Source organism: Trichomycterus rosablanca, chromosome 17 (assembly GCF_030014385.1).
Source record: "Trichomycterus rosablanca isolate fTriRos1 chromosome 17, fTriRos1.hap1, whole genome shotgun sequence".
NCBI lineage: Eukaryota > Metazoa > Chordata > Actinopteri > Siluriformes > Trichomycteridae > Trichomycterus > Trichomycterus rosablanca.
The window spans coordinates 29,237,315-29,258,535 of record NC_086004.1 but is presented as its reverse complement, the minus strand read 5'-3'; the positions used below and the strand labels follow the sequence as shown (position 1 = coordinate 29,258,535).

General features: G+C 42.6%; 1 protein-coding gene across 1 annotated transcript in view; it reads right to left on the bottom strand.

Annotated features, from left to right (window-relative positions):
* LOC134331915 (protein kinase C-binding protein NELL1-like) overlaps positions 1-21,221 on the bottom strand; it is a 194,655-nt gene that overhangs the window by 97,836 nt on the left and 75,598 nt on the right. Inside the window, exons 5-6 of the mRNA XM_063013452.1 lie at positions 8,396-8,492; positions 354-426 (exon numbers count right to left, since the gene is read on the bottom strand). Coding sequence (XP_062869522.1) covers positions 354-426; positions 8,396-8,492 — 170 coding nt within the window. The remainder of the gene's footprint in view (positions 1-353; positions 427-8,395; positions 8,493-21,221) is intronic.

Below are 21,221 nucleotides of genomic sequence, written 5' to 3'. Positions count from 1 at the left end.
TTTACCACATGGGAAATGAATAAACGCTTTTTGAGTGACTTTTAAAATAAAGTCGCTGCATTTTGACCTTTGAATGCAAATTTAGATGCAACCCAAACACCCCGGCAGCTCTACAAACTGTTCCCATGAATCTAAGGGAGTATCTCATATCTAAAGCTTAGAAAAACGTGATAAGACTTACAAAGACGACCAGATAAACATATTTCCACATGACGTGACGGAATTCATGACATAATTTCATTCACTGGTGGTAAAATGATGGTGCAGGATGATTTTTTTTTTTTTTAAACTCATGTGTGAGCGACGGAGGAAAACACAAGCTGTAATTTCTGTGAAATAGGAATGAAACTTACTGCGATTGAGGTTGGGACACTGCGTGATGTAGCCGTTTGGAGCGAAAACAAATCTGACGTCTTGCATGGAGCCCTGCGGAGAAGAAAAGAGGAGGAATTACGTCCCCCGGCTGAGCTCCGCGCCGAGGCTTCCGTCCATCAGTCATCGCCGGTATAATCACATCAGTTCACTCATCAGGTCTGACAACAAGTGTGTGCACACCTGACCATGAGCTTATTGGATTTTGCATTCTAACCTCTCTACACCCCATGTTCTGTTTGTTTTGGCACTGACGCCCTTTATTCTCCAGTGTTATCGACTGATTTAAGCAGAACTGAAGTTCCTGCACGTCTGATTTGATAATCCGTGTCAAAAACTGTTTACACAAGCGCATCCATTTCTTAAAATCGATCTTATACACCTGTAAGCAACGGGTATGTCTGAAACACAAGAATTTAATAATACAAGGGGTGTACACATACTTTTGGCCACATGGCTAACCTGAAACGGATCCAGCTCGATCGACTTCCGATTCTTTTTGTTGTTTATGTGCTCAACCTTGGGATTAGTGACCCCTTGTGAGGTCACCTGGGATGCTGATGGGGATGCAGATGATTTTAGAAGCCTTTATTTGTCATATATACGTACATATCCACATGTACGGTACAGCTACATCTAGGTAGTGAAAGCGGTAAAAACACACGCTGGAACCAGAGCTGGGATCTCGAATACGTCGTATCGAGTCCCAGCTCTGCCTGCCGGCTAAGGCTGAGCGGCCACACGAACGACGATTGGCCTGTTGTTCAGATATGGGCGGGACTAAGCCGGATGAGGTCTCTCTCTCATGACTGATGCAATTACGACCTCTGCTGGCTGATTGATGGCGCCTGCACAGAGATGAGAAAAGAGTGCACTCAGGGTGTGTCTCTCCGTACACAACGCTGAGCTGCACTGCACTCGTCAAAGTGTAGGTGATAAGATGCGTACGGCTGCTGCCCACGTGTCGGAGGGGGCGTGGGTTAGCTTCGTTCTCCTCAATCAGAGCGGGGATCGGCATTGGTGGAGAGGAAGCGTGACGCAATCGGGCATCCGGTGGTTGGGGGCCACTGGTCTACGAGACCCTGCCTCTATCAGGTGAGAAAAAGCGGTCCATGGCAGTACAATACAGTCTACAAGTCTCTTTGATTAGAGGTGGGGCAGCAGCGACAGGGAGCAAGGTCACAAACTGATTGGGTAAAAAATGGAATAAATAAACATCAAACACTAACAGTGAACAGAAAAAATATATAAAATAACGAGAACAAAAACTGCAATTAGTGTAAACATAGAAACAATTAAATAAAAAATAAATAATAAATACAAATTTCAGAGAACACACCGCAGACTGATTCACGAGCCGGGTGTGAACATGTACATTTCCTCTCGTCTGTAATCGGTGAGCCGGTGTAAGCCGGTACTTTTCGAGCGTCTCACACCAGATGGAGGCTCAGACAGTCGTTAAAAACACAGCCGTGATTTTTCACTCGGTTCTTACGGAGAAACGAGCGGAATCAAGCGCAGGAGAGCGGCCGATTGTTCAGGATTTCATCACTCAGTTCCTCTGATTAATGCGGCGGCGGTTTCATCTCTAATGTTTTATACAACAACACTGATAACGGCGGTTACTGCGTTATCTCGCTGTTTCCTTACGTCCTGACCCGAGTCCTTTTGTGTCCTCTGTTCTGGAAACGCTTTACACAAGATGCTGGGGTGTGTCTGTGGGAATTTGTCAGGCGCTGACTGGCTCTGGATCTCCTCCACGCAAAAGCCGTTTCCTCCAGAGCAAATTGGCCCAGTCATGGATTTATGGACACAGCTTTGTCAGCAAAAACAAGAAAAGGGCCTTCCCCAAAGTGTTGTCATGACTTTTAAAGCATTTTATTTAATTTATCTAAAAGATATTACACACCTGTTAGCGATGGGTGTGCCTGAAAAACCAAAACGCGAGAATTAGGAGGGGTGTCCACATACTTTTTTAAACATTTGGGTCATTTAGCGGACGCTTTTATCCAAAGCGACTTACAGCACCGTGAAAGTATACATTGTCTAAGCAGTTGAAAGTTAAGGGCCTTGTTCAAGGGCCCAACAGTGGCAACCTGTGGGGCTTGAACCCACAACCTTTCAATTACTAGTCCAGTACCCTAACCACTAGGCTACAACTGCTCTAAACGGTGTTCTAAAAAGATGACAGTATGTGTATGGCTGGGTGCTGATGCTCAAGCCGTAGCCTAGTGGTTAAGGTACTGGACTAATAACCAGAAGGTCGCTGGTTCAAGCCCCATCACTGCCAGGTTGCTGCTGTTGGGCCCTTGAGCGAGGCCCTTAACCCTCAATTGCTCAGACTGTATACTGTAACTGTGATGTAAGTCGCTTTGTATAAAGGCGTCCGCTAAATGCTCATGTGTAAATGTTCCGTTGATGTTCCGGTTCATCCCAGAGCTGGTCAGGTCGTCCGAGGTCAGGGCTCTGTGCAGGACACTGGAGTTTCTTTAAACTTAAAAGTTTTCTTCATGTCTTTATAGAGCTTGCTGGAACAGAACAGGAGAGGGCCTTCCCTAAAGTTGTGAGCATAATATTTATTACACTTGTAAACAACTGAAGGGGCGTCCCAATACTTATGTCCATAACGAACTCCTGGAGGAAGCCCACACAGACACGGGGAGAACATGCAAACTGCACACAGAAAGGACCCCGGTGGCTCCACTTGGGAATGGAACCCAGGACCTTCTGGCTGTGAGGCGACAGTGCTACCCACCGAGCCAGCGATTAGTCTGTGATGATGTGACACGTGTTCTGAAGCTCACTCTTCCACACGGTTCCACTCAATTAGAGCTCAGGAGCCGTGAGATGATGAACGTATGAGATGTTTTTATCTTCATCCTGATTATAATGCTGCGAGGTGCCAAAAATAAAAGATAAAATGACAAGAAGTCATTAAAGAGCGTGTTCCTTTTAATTACCACATGTGGAGGAGTTGATGCTGCAACAGGGTAATAAAGAGCACAAAATGTGTGTGTGTGTGTGTGTGTGTGTGTGTGTGTGTGTGTGTGATGGAACTAAAAGTGCCGACGTTCAAAAATGAACTACTGGTATTTTATGGTATTTTATGGTATTTAATAGGGATGTAACGATACACTCTACCCACGATGCAATGCGATTCACGATACTGGGTTCACGATACGATTTTTTCCCAATTTTTTAAACTGAAATTGAACACAAATGATGTCCTTTTATTATTTCTCTTAAAAATTAATCATTATTTATCCTAATTATGAATGCCCTTTTATTTCTGAGGTAGGTACAAACTATGCAAAACAATTCTGAATTAAGCCCAATTTGGCTGAAAACCCTCGAATCTGGCAACCAGGCATATAGCGCCAGTGACGTCAACCAGGCGAGGTGAATAGTGCCAGCGCCCTCTGCTGTTTAAAGTGAATATCGATTCATTATACATGTCAAATCGATATGAATCGTGGAATTTTTTAATCGGTTAGTAATCGGTCTTGTGGTGCATCGTTACATCCCTAATATATTTTATGAACAGTTGTGTGCTTGCTGTGGTGTTCAGTTGTTCATAAGCATGAGCCACGTGCGGCGGAAAGCTTCTCTTTAGTCTGGTTGTTCCGATTCGTGCCTGACCAGACAAACGTTCTGGATGGGCGCAAATTCCGACAGATATACTCCGAATTCTAATGGAAAACCATATCTATATTAATTAATCTACAGTATAGACTATTTTATCAATTAGTCGATTAATCTAAACGATTCATTTTCCTCGAAAAATTTCATTCAGAATCTCATTTAAGCTTCTTTTATTTGAACACTAAACTGTACAGCATAATAATATAACACAGAACTAAATGTAAACAGGGTTTATGTTCATATTATCACACTCAAGTGCTCCATATTAAACAGAGTGCGGCACGTGTAAATTAAAAACCTTCAGTCCTTCTACAAAACTGGGTCTGGGTCTGCTGTGTCTGTTAGCTCCGAGATCTTTGTTATTCTGAAATCATTTCTAATGCGATCGCTCATCATTGTTGAGATCTGAGTTCGAATCTTAGTGGTGCTATCGATCGTCCGGGCACCTACACAGACACACGACAGTGATCGAGCTGCGATTACGACCTCTGCTGGCCGATCGAGGCGCCTGCACAGGGGGTGGTCTGTGGGACCCTGCCTCTATTAGGTGAAAAGAAGCGGTCCGTGGCAGCACGTGACCGTCTACGTCCCTCCTCGATTAGAGGTGGGGAGAGCGGTGGTGGCGGGAAAGGTCGCAAATTGATTGGGTGAAAAATGGAATAAATAAACACTAATAGAAGAAAATAAGAATATAATCTGTAATTAGTGTAAATGTAGAAAGAATGAAATAAAGGATCAATAAACATAAACATGGGCGAGGTTCAGAGAATGATCAGGTGCCCAAAGCATCTCAACATCTCAGTATGACCAGAAGAACGTGTTTGTTTTAGATCAATAATAAACTATTTATTCTTTGTTCTTGTAAGTGAGGGCCAGCAGAGGGCCAGTGATAGCTCAGTGGTTAAGGTACTGGACTAGTAAGCAGAAGGTTGCCGGTTCAAGCCCCGCCACCACCAAGTTGCCACTGTTGGATCCCTGAGCAAGGCCCTTAACCCTCAACTGCTCAAAAAAAAATTGTGTTCAGTCATAACTGTAAGTCGCTTTGGATAAAAGCGTCTGATAAATGCTGAAAATGTAAATGTAAGTGTGGAGCGGAATTATTATTCCAGAGAAGCCGTTCCTCACGTCTGCACGTTCTCTACACGGCTTCAGAGCAACCAAACACGGCGTTTTATAAAAGCTCAGACTTTGTTCTGCACGGCTGACACACGCCACCACTGATTAATTAGCGGCGCTTTTGTTGTGATTCGCTCACGTGAAGTGCTTCCGTGATACCTGTGAACCCGGAGATATCTCAGAACTTCACACGGAACGACCACGGAGCGGAAAAGCTCATAAAAAAGAGGATTCAATAACAAGCAGGCGCCAGACAGAGGAACACAAAAACAAAGACGGATACTGAGGCGACGCAGACGCAGACGAACGAAGGAAACAAATCAGAGCTCGTTCCATGACCTGAAGGACACGGTTTAGAAAAACAGGGTTCTCATGGTTCTCTGGGATACGCTCCTTCATGAATTTCAGATTTACTGCTCTTATAGGAGCCAAAATTTAAATCAGATTTTGGATTGAGGCTCGTTTTATCATTCTGACCCCATTAACACTCGGCCTGCTCTCTGTTTTTGTTTATTGATCATCACAGTAAACGTTTTTAACACGAGGAGACACAAACCATCGTATTAAATGAACATTGTTTCTACACTCACCATTGTACCATATAGAAGCACTTTGTAGTTCTACAATTACTGACTGTAGTCCTTCTGTTTCTCTACAGGTCAGGACCCTCACAGAGCAGGTATTATTTAGGTGGTGGATGATTCTCAGCACTGCAGTGACACTGACATGGTGGTGGTGTGTTAGTGTGTGTTGTGCTGGTATGAGTGGATCAGACACAGCAGCGCTGCTGGAGTTTTTAAACACCTCACTGTCACTGCTGGACTGAGAATAGTCCACCAACCAAAAACATCCACCCGACAGCGCCCGGTGGGCAGCGTCCCGTGACCACTGATGAAGGTCTAGAAGATGACCGACTCAAACAGCAGCAATAGATGAGCGATCGTCTCTGACTTTACATCTACAAGGTGGACCGACTAGGTAGGAGTGTCTAATAGAGTGGACAGTGAGTGGACACGGTGTTTAAAAACTGCAGCAGCGCTGCTGTGTCTGATCCACTCATACCAGCACAACACACACTAACACACCACCACCATGTCAGTGTCACTGCAGTGCCGAGAATCATCCACCACCTAAATAATACCTGCTCTGTGGGGGTCCTGACTGAACAGGGTGAAAGCAGGTTAAAAAAGTATGTAGAGAATCAGATGGACTACAGTCAGTAATTGTAGAACTACAAAGTGCTTCTATATGATAAGTGGAGCTGATAACATGGACAGTGAGTGTAGAAACAAGGTGGTGGTTTTAATGTTATGGCTGATTGGTGTAACTCTGCAGTATTTGATTTAGAACAGCACACACTCATCTTACAGTCTGTGGATGTAAATAACTGCTGCATTACAGTCGTCTCCTAATTATTATTATTATCATTATAGTTCGTTCCACACAAACCTTGTTTTAGATTGCAGCACCTCAAACAGTAATCACATCAAATTATAAAGTAAAAAGGACAATTATGCTCCAGAAAAAGAAAAAAAGCACAAAGCTATTGACATTTGTTTCTAATAATAATTTCCATTATGAAATGAACTGAAGGGAACAAAGGCATTGGGCTGCTTCTCTTCATTAGGTGAAAAGGATTAATAGAGGCTCGGCGCTGAATAATCCGCTCATTATAGGCTTAATGAACACAGCATCATGAATTCAGATTCACACAAGAGGAGCCTTTATAAAAAACCAACAAGCAGAGACTGATCGTGCGTTACACCAGGTAGTTTTACACTCATTTTAAATCTTGATATTCATAATATCATCATTTTTTCAAAAACGTAAAGGTAGGACGCAGTGGAATAACAGGTTAGCCCACCAGTGCTGACATTTCTAGCTCACAGGGTTGTGATTGGCTGGTCCGAGAGAGGGAGTGCAGTAGGGATTCCTCATAACTGCTGCGATTACGTCCTCTGCTGGCTGATCGATAGCGCAGCACAGAGACGGGGGATAATGGGGATCGGTGCGTGACTCTCCGTGCACGATACAGATCTTTGTATGAAAGCCGACTGTTGCAGGTGAGAAGAAGCGGTCAGCTACTGCACACGTGTCGGTCAGGAGTGGAGGTCTGGAGCGGTAGAGGTGAAATACAATCTGGGAATTGGATACGACTAGATTGAGAAGAAAATTAGGGGAAAAATTTACTTTTACAGCATTTAGCAGACGCCTTCATCCAAAGCGACCTACAGTACTGTTACAGTATACAGTCTGAGCAATTGAGGGTTAAGGGCCTTGCTCAAGGGCCCAACAGCAGCAACCTGGCAGTGGTGGGGCTTGAACCAGCAACCTTTTGATTACTAGTCCAGTACCCTAACCACAAGGCTACAACTGCATTGTAGCAGTTAAAAATGCATTAAAAATGTATAATGAAAGGCACCCTGGTGGCGCAGCTGGATGTTCCGCTAGCACACCAGCTCCGAGATTCTAAACACCCCAGTTCGAATCTCAGTTCTGCTACGGGTCGGCTGGGCGCCGTCTAGCGGGCACAATTGGCAGTGCCTGCAGCACACACAAATTGCCCACCGTGTCTGCTGGGTTGGTGAAAAGACCGGACTAAGCAGGTGAGGTCTTCAAACGCTGTGCAAGGACCCTGGTAAGCAGATAGAGGCGCCTGTGCAGAAGCACGGGCGTAAAGAAGGGGTCCGCTAGGACTGCGCACTGGTGGCGGGCACGTTAGCAGCAAATATACCCTCCTTAAACACAATCAGGGCTCCACAGAAGAGGAAGACAGATTGACTACGCTAAATCAGGAGAGAAAGGAGAAAATGCATTAATAAATAAATAAATAAATAAATAAATAAATATATATCACCAATGTACTTTTGTGAAATGAAGCAACAAAAATGTCTTCGTACATCTATATTACGTCTGAATGATATTATAAATAGTCTACAAAAACGTTTCCTTCAGTAACATCGTCCACTGTCTAAAAAAAGTGAACTAAGAGCATTTAAAGCTGCGATTCACTAAAAACAAACCAGATCACGTCATGTTTGTCCTCACAATATATTCAGATGGGCGGCAGAACACAAAACGAAAGCAGCGACCGGCCGTATTCGCTCCCCGGAACCAGACATCCCCCTAAAATTCACCAGCACGTCCTAGTTTTGGTTTATTAACCCTCCATTATCCTCCGAAACGATTATAAACACACACAAACATCAGACATGCTGCACCAGACATAAAAAATACGTCTGAATGGAGATTTAAAACGATTTACCTTGAAGAGGGCGTGTCTGTGACTGTGCTGTCCGAACCAAATTTCACTTCCTGCGGTCAAATCCATCTGCGGTGGGTCAATCACTCTCTCATAGATTCTGTCAATCAATAACACACACACACACACACACACACAGTTAAGATCATCGTACTGCGAACATATTTCTACTGTCAACCATCAATCACCACACACACACACACACACACACACACACTCAGTGACAGAAACACTGATGGAATGAGGTCCAGTCCAGTAGTTGTTAATGCATTTTCATTCAAGTCCCCTCACTTTTAGCTACAATAATAAAGGACCCAAACACAGACCATGATGTTTTTACCCCTTTTTACTGCTTGTGTTACTGGCTAATTATTAAAAGAAACTAATCAATCCCATGAGCAGCTGCATCAAAATAACTGCAGCACAATCTGAAATAACATTATGAACACAATTAAACAAGAAACGTAATTAAAAACTGCATTTGTAATAGGAATAGTGATTAACGACATAATACGATACATCCAAAACTTAATCCACACATGACTGTGAGGTTGTCGGACATCCCACTCCAAAAGAACGGGTGGAGTTGGATAGTTGAAGCCCTGCAGCCCCCACAGTGACCATGACCAGGATAAAGCGGTTCATGAAAATTAATTATAAGAATAAAAAATGCCCTGAATGCCACACACAAGTCCAAGCTACTAAAATTCTTGTGTGTGTGTGTGTGTGTCAGTGGTAGCTCAGTGGTTAAGGTACTGGACTAGTGATCACGAGGGTTCAGATTGCCACTGTTGGACCCTTGAGCAAGTCGCTTTGTATAAAAGTGTTTGCTAAATGCCTCAAATGTAAATGTATATATACATACTGACATGGTGGTGGTGTGTTAGTGTGTGTTGTGCTGGTATGAGTGAGTTTTTAAATACCGTGTCCACACACAGTCCACTCTATTAGACACTCCTACCTAGGCGGTCCACCTTGTAGATGTAAAGTCAGAGACGATCGCTCATCTATTGCTGCTGTTTGAGTCGCTCATCTTCTAGACCTTCATCAGTGGACACAGGACGCTGCCCAAGGGGCGCTGTTGGCTGGATATTTTTGGTTGGTGGACTATTCTCAGTCCAGCAGGGACGGTGAGGTGTTTAAAAACTCCAGCAGCGCTGCTGTGTCTGATCCACTCATACCAGCACAACACACACTAACACACCACCACCATGTCAGTGTCACTGCAATGCTGAGAATCATCCACCACCTAAATAATACCTGCTCTGTGGTGGTCCTGTGGGGGTCCTGACCATATATATATATGTATACACAGAGGAACCTCGATATAACAGACTTAAAGGGGGGAGCACTGGTCCGTAAAGTGCATCGGCTTTCGGATGATTAGTGAACTAGTGGTCTCAGTACGCTTCTCATAGGAATTTTAAACAATCGGACCGGACATTCGGTTTTCCAGATTTTGTCCGTTAAATCTGTTAAATCGAGGTTCCACTGTATACAAATATATTGCCAATTTTCCAAAAACAGGAGCCACTGTTGGACACTACAAAAGTTAAACTTCATACAGTTATTCTGTGGTTATTACTGAAATCTATGTTATTATGGGCAATATTGGATGGACATATATAGATACGGATAAATCAGTCCAAAAGCAATAAAGGTTGATGATGCCTGGCCTCTTTACATCACAAATTAGCTGCTTTATGCCCAGAAAATACATTGCCTTCTGTATAAAAGTGACCCAAGAGCCTAAATCATAGCTGAAGCTGACCAAACCCCCAAAACTATTGTTTCGGAAATAGTTGCCAGGTCCCAGTTTATCCTGCCGTCCGAAAAACACACAATTCCACACAATTGTTCCTTTTAAAAACAATAGATGGATGAAAATGCACTTTAGGCCCAGACAGGTCAGTAATGGACAGGCAGGCCGGCTCGAGCGTGTATATAGTTAGACGTCCATCCAGCACCGAACCCAGACAGCAGAACCAGTTATTTTCTCTGCTAAACACACCCTGTTCTCTCAGGCAGATGGCTGAGAGCTGGTCAGGTGCTTATAATGTAGGCATGACTGAATGGACGACTGATGGACAGACGTGTCCAGTACAGGAGAAAAAGTCAGATAAACACAGCCTTCCTTGTTTTGACACAGCAGGACGTGGAGAGTCTGGACGGCTGTAATGTGTGTATGATCGGGGGGACGGACGGGTAGATTGATGGAAAACGATTTTGTATCGCGTGTAGCGGCGTTTATAGGACACCGACCTCCCTGCGGGTCGTACAGGAGACGCTCCGGTGAATGATGTGAGACGGGTAGCTGTCCTGAAGAGAAATAAATCAGCAGATGCAGGTCGTACTTTTAAGTATTTAGGCTCAAAATAAGTTTGATCAGACCATTGAAGGGTTAAACCCCATCAGGATAAAGGAACGCACCTGACGCTGAGCAGGATTCGCCCTCACGTAAACTCAGCACATTATTATTGACGGTGAAAAGCTTTCCGTGACACACTGATGTGTGAAAAGCATTCATTAGTGGTCTAACGTAGCGCTCCTTTTATTTTCATCAGCGTTCCTGATGACAGAAGGGTGTGAGTTCAGATCCGGAGGTGGAACCATCCAAAAAAAAAAAACAACATCAACACAGACAATTAAAAAAAAATAGTAAAGTGTAAAGCGCTTACGGGAGGAAATCATTTTACAGAGCGCCGCGTCGCGTCGTCATGCCGAAAACCACCTTGTAGTGTCACTGAGACGCACATCCATTAGCATGCTAATGCAATTACGCTAGCAGCGTTCGCAGTGGGGTCGATGAAGTGCGGTCACAGCCATTAAGAGCTCATTAGATTAGACAGTAAGTGCAGCTCGACGGAACACAGACGTCACGCTGGAGCGCGACGATGCGACAGTCAAACTGTGCGAAGCGCATCACAGCAATCCTGGTCAGGGTCGCGGAGGGGCCGGGTCCATTGTGAACGGGGAGGCAAGCCGATCGCCTCGTTTTTCATCAGACAAAGCCAGTCGTGTCTGTGTAGACGCCCGGCCGGCCGACAGCACTGCTGAGATTCGAACCTCTTATAGAATGCTGAGCGTTTGCTTTATATATCCACTAATCAATCTTGTCAGGTGCTTGTTTACTTAATTATGTGGCCAGAAGTATGTAGACACCTGACCATACGTACCAAAGAGAGTCGGTACGAGATGAACGAAGCACAGAGCGCTCATCATGGCATGGAAAACGCCGCCTTACAGCTATTTATTGAGCAGGACATGTGATTTTGGTGTGTTTTCTCATGAAGTTATAGTTTTAAACTCATTAGATTGCTGATTGGTTTAAAGAACACTTCAGTTGGACTCTGAAGCAGTTAAAATGATTTCTCTTGAGAGAGTGGAGAAGAAAGAATTAAAATTCCAACTACTTGTTGTCATTGTGTTGTGGCTCTCAGCAAACGACAGTGTGCTCAGTTAAGACCCCTAGTGTCGAAAGGGGTTTGCGTGACAGCCTCGGCCCTCCTCGATCAAAAGTGGGGGGTGGCAGCAGCGTTAAGAGAGATATAAGTTCCAACTGGCCAGAATTAGATTGGGTGGATTGGGTCCGGGTCCAACAAAAAAAGTCCTGCCCATAATTCCGAGCATTTAATTGTGAGACGTGTTGAATGACGTTTATCGCACAGCTTGTGCTCTAACCTGATTTGATTTAAGGCTGTAGGAGGCGGTTAGGATCTATTCTGGTCACACTAAAGAAATAAAATCTTTAAGTATCTCCTTTCTCCTCTCAATCATAAAGATCCGACCTGATTAAGAAGTTCATTTTGTGCTCGATAACCTGCCCGAGCCCGGCGAGCGTTTTACGATCAGGAGAGAGGAGCTGTAATCAGAGCTAGTGCAGATTTGATGATGGGTGTAATAAGTGTCATAATTCGCTGATGTTCTCGTTCATTCCTGAGAGAAAATAACAAACCAGCAGCGCTTCAGTGGAACGCAGGTCTAATCGAAAGCTCCAGATTTATCTCGGCTGTAACGTGGCTGGCTGATCATTCGGAGAGACGTTTATCTTTCACGCACAATAACAATAATAATGACTGGAATACAATCGATGCACTAAATTATGAGTTTTACATTCGACTCCTCAGTGACTTCCTACACCGATCAGCCAAAACATTAAACATTAAAACCACCATACAAAAGCCTTTTGTAGTTCTACAATTACTGACTGTAGACCCCAACAGGACCCCCACAGAGCAGGTATTATTTAGGTGGTGGATGATTCTCAGCACTGCAGTGACACTGACATGGTGGTGGTGTGTTAGTGTGTGTTGTGCTGGTATGAGTGGATCAGACACAGCAGTGCTGCTGGAGTTTTTAAACACCTCACTGTCATTGCTGGACTGAAAATAGTCCACCAACCAAAAATATCCACCCGACAGCTCCCCGTGGGCAGCGTCCTGTGACCACTGATGAAGGTCTAGAAGATGAGCGACTCAAACAGCAGCAATAGATGAGCGATCGTCTCTGACTTTACATCTACAAGGTGGACCGACTAGGTAGGAGCGTCTAATAGAGTGGACAGTGAGTGGACACGGGGTTTAAAAACTCAACCAGCACAACACACACTAACACACCACCACCATGTCAGTGTCACTGCAGTGCTGAGAATCATCCACCACCTAAATAATACCTGCTCTGTGGTGGTCCTGTGGGGGTCCTGACCATTGAAGAACAGCATGAAAGAGAGCTAAAACAGATGGTAAAGAAATGGACTACAGTCAGTAATTGTAGAACTACAGAGTGCTATATGGTAAGTGGAGCTGATAACATGGACAGTGAGTGTAGAAACAAGAAGGTGGTTTTAATGTTATAAGAATTGATAGACTGAGTTACTTTAAATTTGGGTTTGATCTAAATGTGAACAATTTAAAGCCAGATTAACCGAAGCACCAGCGCAGACTCCGAGTTTAACCCGAGCCAGGAGAGGTTAATTGCGTGTTCGTCATGAGGGAGCGAGGACATTTTTGTACTTAATAAAAGCACCTTGAGGACTACAGAAGCGCATACAGCACCGAACATCAAAGAGATGAAAGAGAAGGAAAAAAGCCGATGGAGACGAGAGGATGGAGTTTTTATTATTTGTATGATGTACGGAGAGGATCTGGGGGTTGGAATTAACGACGCTGAATCACTGATGGATGGATGTGTAGGATATCATCGCTAACGGAAGCACAAGGGGCACAAAAGCACACAAACCAAAACACTAATAATTAAAAGTTATTAAAAACGAAGCATAATTGTGCTAATCAGAAACACCAGGATCACCGGACGCTGATCATTTCGGAGCAGAGCACACGGACATTGGTAACAGGTGTATATTTATTTTATTTATTTATTTATTTATTTATTTATTCACTTTAATGCCATGTTTACACTTATAAGTTACACACATGGCACAATAGGTTAAAGGTCGTAGGTTATGTAGGAATGTTGTCCCCAACTAGGGCTGAAATTATTCCTCGAGAAACTTCCATTACTAAAAATCATCGATTCAAAAATGTTCACTCAAACTCTCGCAGTCTTTCCCACTCTCACTCTCTCTCCCACTATTACACACTTACTCTCATACACTCACTCTCATAGTCTTTCCCACTCTCTCTCTCTCCCATGCTCACACTCTCTCACACTCTCCCACGCCCACACTCTCGCAGTCTTTCCTACTCTCTCTCTCAATCCCTCTCTCACACACTTACTCTCATACACTCACTCTCATAGTCTTTCCCACTCTCTCTCTCTCTCCCACGCCCACACTCTCGCAGTCTTTCCCACTCTCTCTCTTTCAATTCCTCTCTCACACACTTACTCTCATACACTCACTCTCGCAGTCTTTCCCACACTCTCTCTCTCAATCCCTCTCTCACACACTTCCTCTCATACACTCCCTCTCACAGTATTTCCCACTCTCTCTCTCCCACGCTCACACTCTCTCACTCTCCCTCTCCCACGCCCACACTCTCGCAGTCTTTCCCACTCTCTCTTTCAATTCCTCTCTCACACACTTACTCTCATACACTCACTCTCGCATAGTCTTTCCCACTCTCTCTCTCCCACGCCCACACTCTTGCAGTCTTTCCCACTCTCTCTCTTTCAGTCCCTCTCTCACACACTTACTCTCATACCAACACTCTCAGTCTTTCCCACTCTCTCTCTCCCACGCCCACACTCTTGCAGTCTTTCCCACTCTCTCTCTTTCAGTCCCTCTCTCACACACTTACTCTCATACCAACACTCTCAGTCTTTCCCACTCTCTCTCTCTCCCACGCCCACACTCTTGCAGTCTTTCCCACTCTCTCTCTTTCAGTCCCTCTCTCACACACTTACTCTCATACCAACACTCTCACAGTCTTTCCCACTCTCTCTCTCCCACTATTACACACCTACTCTCATACTTTAACTCTCACACATTTGCAGTCTTTCCCACTCTCTCTCTCTCTACACCTCTCACGCTCGCACTCACTCTCACCTCATTACATTTAAATTCCAGTTTAGTGTCCTGAAATATTTCCCTACGTTTCAATTAATGAATAAAATAAAACATAATAATATGAACTAAACACACGGAGGTTCGAATGTAACACAGAGATCTACCTGCAGTTATTAGTGTCCATCACTTTTCAGCCCATTTTTATGCCACTTAGAGGAAAATGTTTCCACGTTTTCGAGGCTTTAATTCTTGTTTAAAACATTTATGGAGCACTAAGCACCTGCAGTAATGATCTTACATAACACACTCCAGCACCCGAGCACCCGCCGGCAAATCAGGCGTGGGGTGTAAACGTCCTTATTTATATGCAGCATTAGAAATTAAACACACGTTCGGAATATCCGCGGGGTTTTTATTCTTCTAAGAATTTCAGACAGCAAAAAGCAGTTTTTTTGGGACATTAAATAGTGTCACACTTGTGTCGTTTTTATGGAAGGGAGGGGAAACCATATCTCACCTAAAATCCTGAAACGGCAGTGTGGACCAAAATGTATTATTTTTTATTTAATGAAAAGCCAAATCAAATAAGAACGGTCTAAGTTCTGTGTTTTTTTTTCTTTAATCTCCTATTTCTAGCTTTTCATGTAAATAAATGCAGTACATTTAAATAAACTGTGAACTGATTTGTCCTATAAACTAGTCTAGAACTACAGATGTGATCAGATGTGATCCTGTTCATACAACTGCTATTTACCCACTGTAAATAATGTATATCATAAATACTGTTTATTCTGCACTCTCTGCTTATTGCACTTCTGGTTAGATGCTAAACTGCATTTCGTTGCCTTGTACTTGTACATGTGTAATGGCAATAAAGTTGAATCTAATCTAATCTAATCTAATTCATTTAATTTGAACTCCGTCAGTCACTTTATCCTGTTTAGGGTGGCGGCAGCTCCGGTTCCACTGTGAAACACTGAGCGCAGGGCAGGAACACCCTGGACGAGGTTCCAATTCATCGCAGAGTCTCAGCAGTGGCGGGTCACTAGATTTTTGTTTTCATTTATCTACAGCGTAACTGATGAGAATGACACTTCATGGACAGAAAAGATCACACACCAGCGAAGCGTTTTACCAGGAGACACAAACAGCAACAAAACAACATGGAGGCGCCACAAGTTGCAGTTGTTTGTGCCACCGAGAAGAAAAAAAAAAGAAGAAAGCGTTTGTTCTGGTCTGCAGGGGTTTGGTAGGATTGAATTTGGGTTGTACTGGCGCTCCTGCCCCAATTACTCTGCCCTCCATTCTGCACTCACCAACGTCCTTCAGCTATTTTTCTCCCTTTGTACCTGCAGTATTTATGTTCCTACAGTGTATTACCTGTTCACATGTGGAAACTGGAGTCAGTGCATTTGTAAACAAGCCAAAAAAATCTATTCTCACACGTTTGGATCAGACCAGAGTAAAAATTTGGAGCCGGAATATAAAGGCATATAAATGATGCATTATAAACAGAACCGATTCATCGGAAGAGACAATCATGCCTGGAGGAATTGAGGGTAAAAGAGAAAGAGGACCCAGATGACCTGCCATCATTGAAAAAAAGGATTAATTCTGCAGACTAGTCAAATTTCTGACCTGAACCTGATTCAGATCCTGTAGCAGAACATTAAGTGGGCAGCTGATGCTTAAAATCCCCTTTCTGCAAGCAATATGTGTCTGAGAAAGGGATGACCGAGGCCACACAATGTACTGGGCTCTTGTCCAGGGTGTGTTACTGCATTGTACCCAGTGATTCTGAGGAAACCGGACCAACCCACGTTGGTGGACCAGGATTAATCGGTAGTAAAAAGTGAAGGAATAAATGATAAACTGTACAGAATATGCACATTGGTCAAGAGTGCAACTTGTGCATATAACTAATGATGAAGAGGGCAGTTGTTGTCTAGTGATTAAGGTACTAGATTGGTAAATAAAAGGTTGCTGGTTCAAGCCCCACCACCGCCACCGTTGGGCCCTGGAGCAAGGCCCTTAACCCTCAATTGCTTAGACAGTGTACTGTCACAGTACTGTAGGGATTTCTCATGACTGCTGAAATTACGACCTCTGCTGGCTGATCGATGGCACTGCACAGAGACGGGGGAAAACAAAGTCTCCCCCTGCGCCATACGGATCTTCGTACTGACCCGACTCATGCATGTGGTGTGTGTTAGTTACGACCCTCCTCGGTCTGCGGTAGTATAGGTGAAATGCAATTGGGGAATTGGATATGACTAGATTGGGAGCAAAGAAAGGCAGAAAAAAAGAAAAAGTAAAGATAAGGATGAAAGAAAATAAAAAGAAAAAAAAATTAAGAAAAATTAAAGAACAGGACGGAAAATTAAAGAAAATAGAAAGAAAGAAAGAAAAAATTTAAAAACAAAAGAAAAAAATTTTAAATGAAAAAGGAAAAAAAGAAAGAAAGAAAATAAAAATAAGGAAATAAAGAAAATAAAAATAAACAAAGATAATAAAAAGCAAGAAAAGAAGCAATTTTAAGAAAAAAAGAGAAAGAAAAATTTAAGAAAAGAAAGAAAAATCAAAGGAATAAAGAAAAGAAAAAAAGTAATTTTTTTAATAAATTAAAAAAGAAGAAAAAAAATAAAGAAAAAAATTAAGAAAAAAAAGAAACGAGAAAAAAAATGAAAGAAAAAAAATGCTTTTTTATTTGCACCACCTTCTACACTCTCATTACATTCTTATTTAATTAACATAATTATAAAATTGCCTATTAGAAATGAGCCAACTCCAATCTTTGATAAATTCCTCTAAAATGAGAAACCTTTTAAAACATTAGACTATAAAGTGCTGCCCAGCGTTCTGATTTTATTCGGTTTTATTCAAAACAGTAAAATAAAAAGTGAAACTTTAGCCAGTAACGCAGCATCTGCACTTCATGAATCAGAGGATTAGGGAGAAATGGGTGATGTCCTGATGATGGATGAGCGAACGGAGACGTGAGGGAGCCGTTTAGAGCCTAAATGATTTCCCAAATGAACATTTTTCTCCGACGTCTCCTGAGTAACGAGGATTTATTGACTTCTGGGTAACGGCACGACTTTTCTTTTATTTTATTTTTTTGTCCAGTTTGCAGTTCGAGTCCTCAAACGTTTGTGTTCAGTCAGAAATAAATATGAGTTTATGGGTGTAAACGTCTTCATTACGATGTGGTATTGACAGTAAACGGACGGATCTCCGAGTGTTTAACAGAGATTTCACTGCGTTTACTTCAGCCTGGTTTTCTGATGGATCTTGACGTGTAGTGGGTGTGAATTTTCCACCAGAGTCCTGCTGCGTCTTTATCATCTTCTTTATTCCCACAGTCTGATTATAAATAATTTCTGTCTGATTATAAATAATTTCTGTCTGATTATAGATAATGCTGGATTTTCCTCCAGCGTTTGGACCCAGACGACCGTCGCTTACACTCATACTGAATCATTATTTTCACATTATTTCAGAGTAAATCCGTCACGTTTATCTGATTATCTTTCATTACTGGTACAGAATGTGTTGATGGCTCAAAAATCAGATGTCACACATCTGGATGAGAATCAGAATCAGAACTGGCAGCAGGAATGATGATTTTTCCAGGTTGTTAATAATTCATGAGGATTTTATACACGTCCATAAATCAGCTGAATTACAAGATCAGTCATTGTAGACGATGGTTATATGAATTTTTCTATTTGCTTGCTCTTGTATTTATGGGACGCCCGGCGGATCGTTATGGTCCGATTATCAGTCGATAGTTTTTATGCCGGATACCCCTCCTAATTCTGTACCCGGGCTTTGGGACTGGCACTGAGAGTGCACTGACTTGACTGTTGGCTAACAACGCTTTAAAATGTACGTAGATTTACAACGCCGCTCGCCGTGTTTATGTTTATTTTCTGCATTACCGCCACATTTGCTACATTACACTGAGTTTTAATTAAAAAGCTTAAAGACTCGCTGATGTGAGACTCAGTGAGCGTGTTTATATATATATATATATTTATATATGTTTCCATCTGACGCTGTGAGGCTGCTGGGCTTCCACCGACTGATGATGGGAACTGGATCACTGGATCGGATATTGGAAAGTAAAAAACATGTAATCCGATCTGATACTGTTGCTTAATGTAAACACACTTAATGTAAACACACTTAATGTAAATAACACTTAATGTAAACACACTTAATGTAAATAACACTACACACTTAATGTAAATAACACTTAATGTAAATAACACTTAATGTAAATAACACTTAATGTAAACACACTTAATGTAAACACACTTAATGTAAACACACTTAATGTAAACACACAATGTAAATAACACTTAATGTAAATAACACTTAATGTAAACACACTTAATGTAAACACACTTAATGTAAATAACACTTAATGTAAACACACTTAATGTAAACACACTTAATGTAAACACACAATGTAAATAACACTTAATGTAAATAACACTTAATGTAAATAACACTTAATGTAAACACACTTAATGTAAACACACAATGTAAATAACACTTAATGTAAATAACACTTAATGTAAACACACTTAATGTAAACACACTTAATGTAAATAACACTTAATGTAAATAAGGCCATTGTCTGTGTGTAAAACAAACACCACACGAAGATACGTCATTAACATGTGCCACTGATCTACAGCTCATCCGCAACAGCCATGCAGAAATTAAAACACACTGATCTACTTAAACCTTTAGCATTTTAAAAAATCATCTACTACTGCCACATTAAAAACACTGTTTATACACGATCAAAAATCGCTTTATAAATGATAAATCGCTCACCTGAGATAAAGAACCTATCTTGTCCCGGCTTGGAGATCTCTCACATCCTCAACCATTAATCCATCAGTGTTACGAAATAAAACAAACTACACAGCTTCCCGTTTTCCTCTTCAAAATCCAGCTGGGTTTTGTAAATAAGCGCGTTTTGGTTTTTAATCATCTAAAAACGTGACGGAACTTTAACAGAAAATCTCGACTCTGCGTCAATTCTAATTGGTCCATCGCGTTTGATTTACATCCTCGTCTTCCGATTGTGGACACTTTTGTTAAACGAGCCAAAAATGCTGCTAAATGTTGTGTGTGTAAAAGTGAAAATAAAAACAGCAGTTGTGTAGAAGTGTGATGTTGTAGCTTCTGTATTGATTCCTTTACAATATTTGTTTCACAGTCTGAGCATTGTTATTTAGATAGCTAGTTTACCCATGGTGCACTGAGACGTGTATTATCACTGCTTAGTTGTTTGAGAGGAGAAATGATGGTATCGGATTGGTATCGGTATCGGCGGTATTGGTATCGTATCGGACATGAAAACGTGGTATCGAGCCAGCCCTACTGTGTACCTAAAATACCCAAAGAACTGAATTAACACCTCTATGACTGTACACAGTAAACACAGAGCGCTTTTTCACCGGCACGGTGCTGCTGCTGCTGCCAAAATCCTGAACGCTTTGGCGCTTTTCCACTGCAAAATCAAATGAACTCGGGCCAGAAAAATCGATGCCATTCTGGCACCATAATCAAACCGACGAACCTGTGACGCAAGCGGACAAAGAGCGGTGGGTCCTAGTGGCACCTTAGCGCCGTTGTTTACCCGCCTTTTACGACCAAAAACTGCAGTAATGAACCATCAATGGTCCGTAAAGGAAATAAACGCATCACTTACGATACGATCCTCACGATGAACACAAGATTAACTGGAACGCTGAGAAGCCAGAAGAAACCGTGCAGCCTCATAAAGCTGATGTGTGTGACCGCACGTCATCTGCATAAAACGCTCGCGTACATAAATAGAAACCACGAGAAACGGCACCGAGGTCACGGAATGTGGAATGTGACGCTCACGGATGACGGCGCGACACGCTGCGTAATAAACGTACACAATCATAACAGATCAATCATAACAGATAAAGCAAACAAAGCTCCGGTCTCTGATGATTCATTAATGCTGTTTTAGCTCCCGTACTGTTGCTTATAGGTGGAAATGGCAGATAGGCGGGTAATCCTGTACAGAATCTTCGTTTATGGGCTTGGTACGGCCCCGGGGCCCCATTCAGCCCTTATCTGCACTTTTATATTGTGGTTATAAGCAGTGAGGGTGGGAGGAGGAGGAATCGGTCGTGTCTGAGAGACTGAGAGACTGAGAGACTGGCTACAAGCTCAACCTGACGGCATTACAAAGCTGGTACGCGGCTGGAAAAATGCATCAGAAGGCGACGATGTAGAAAAGTGATGGGAGTTTGTTTATATACAGTATATACTGTATATATATATCCCGAGCAGGCATAACATTATGAA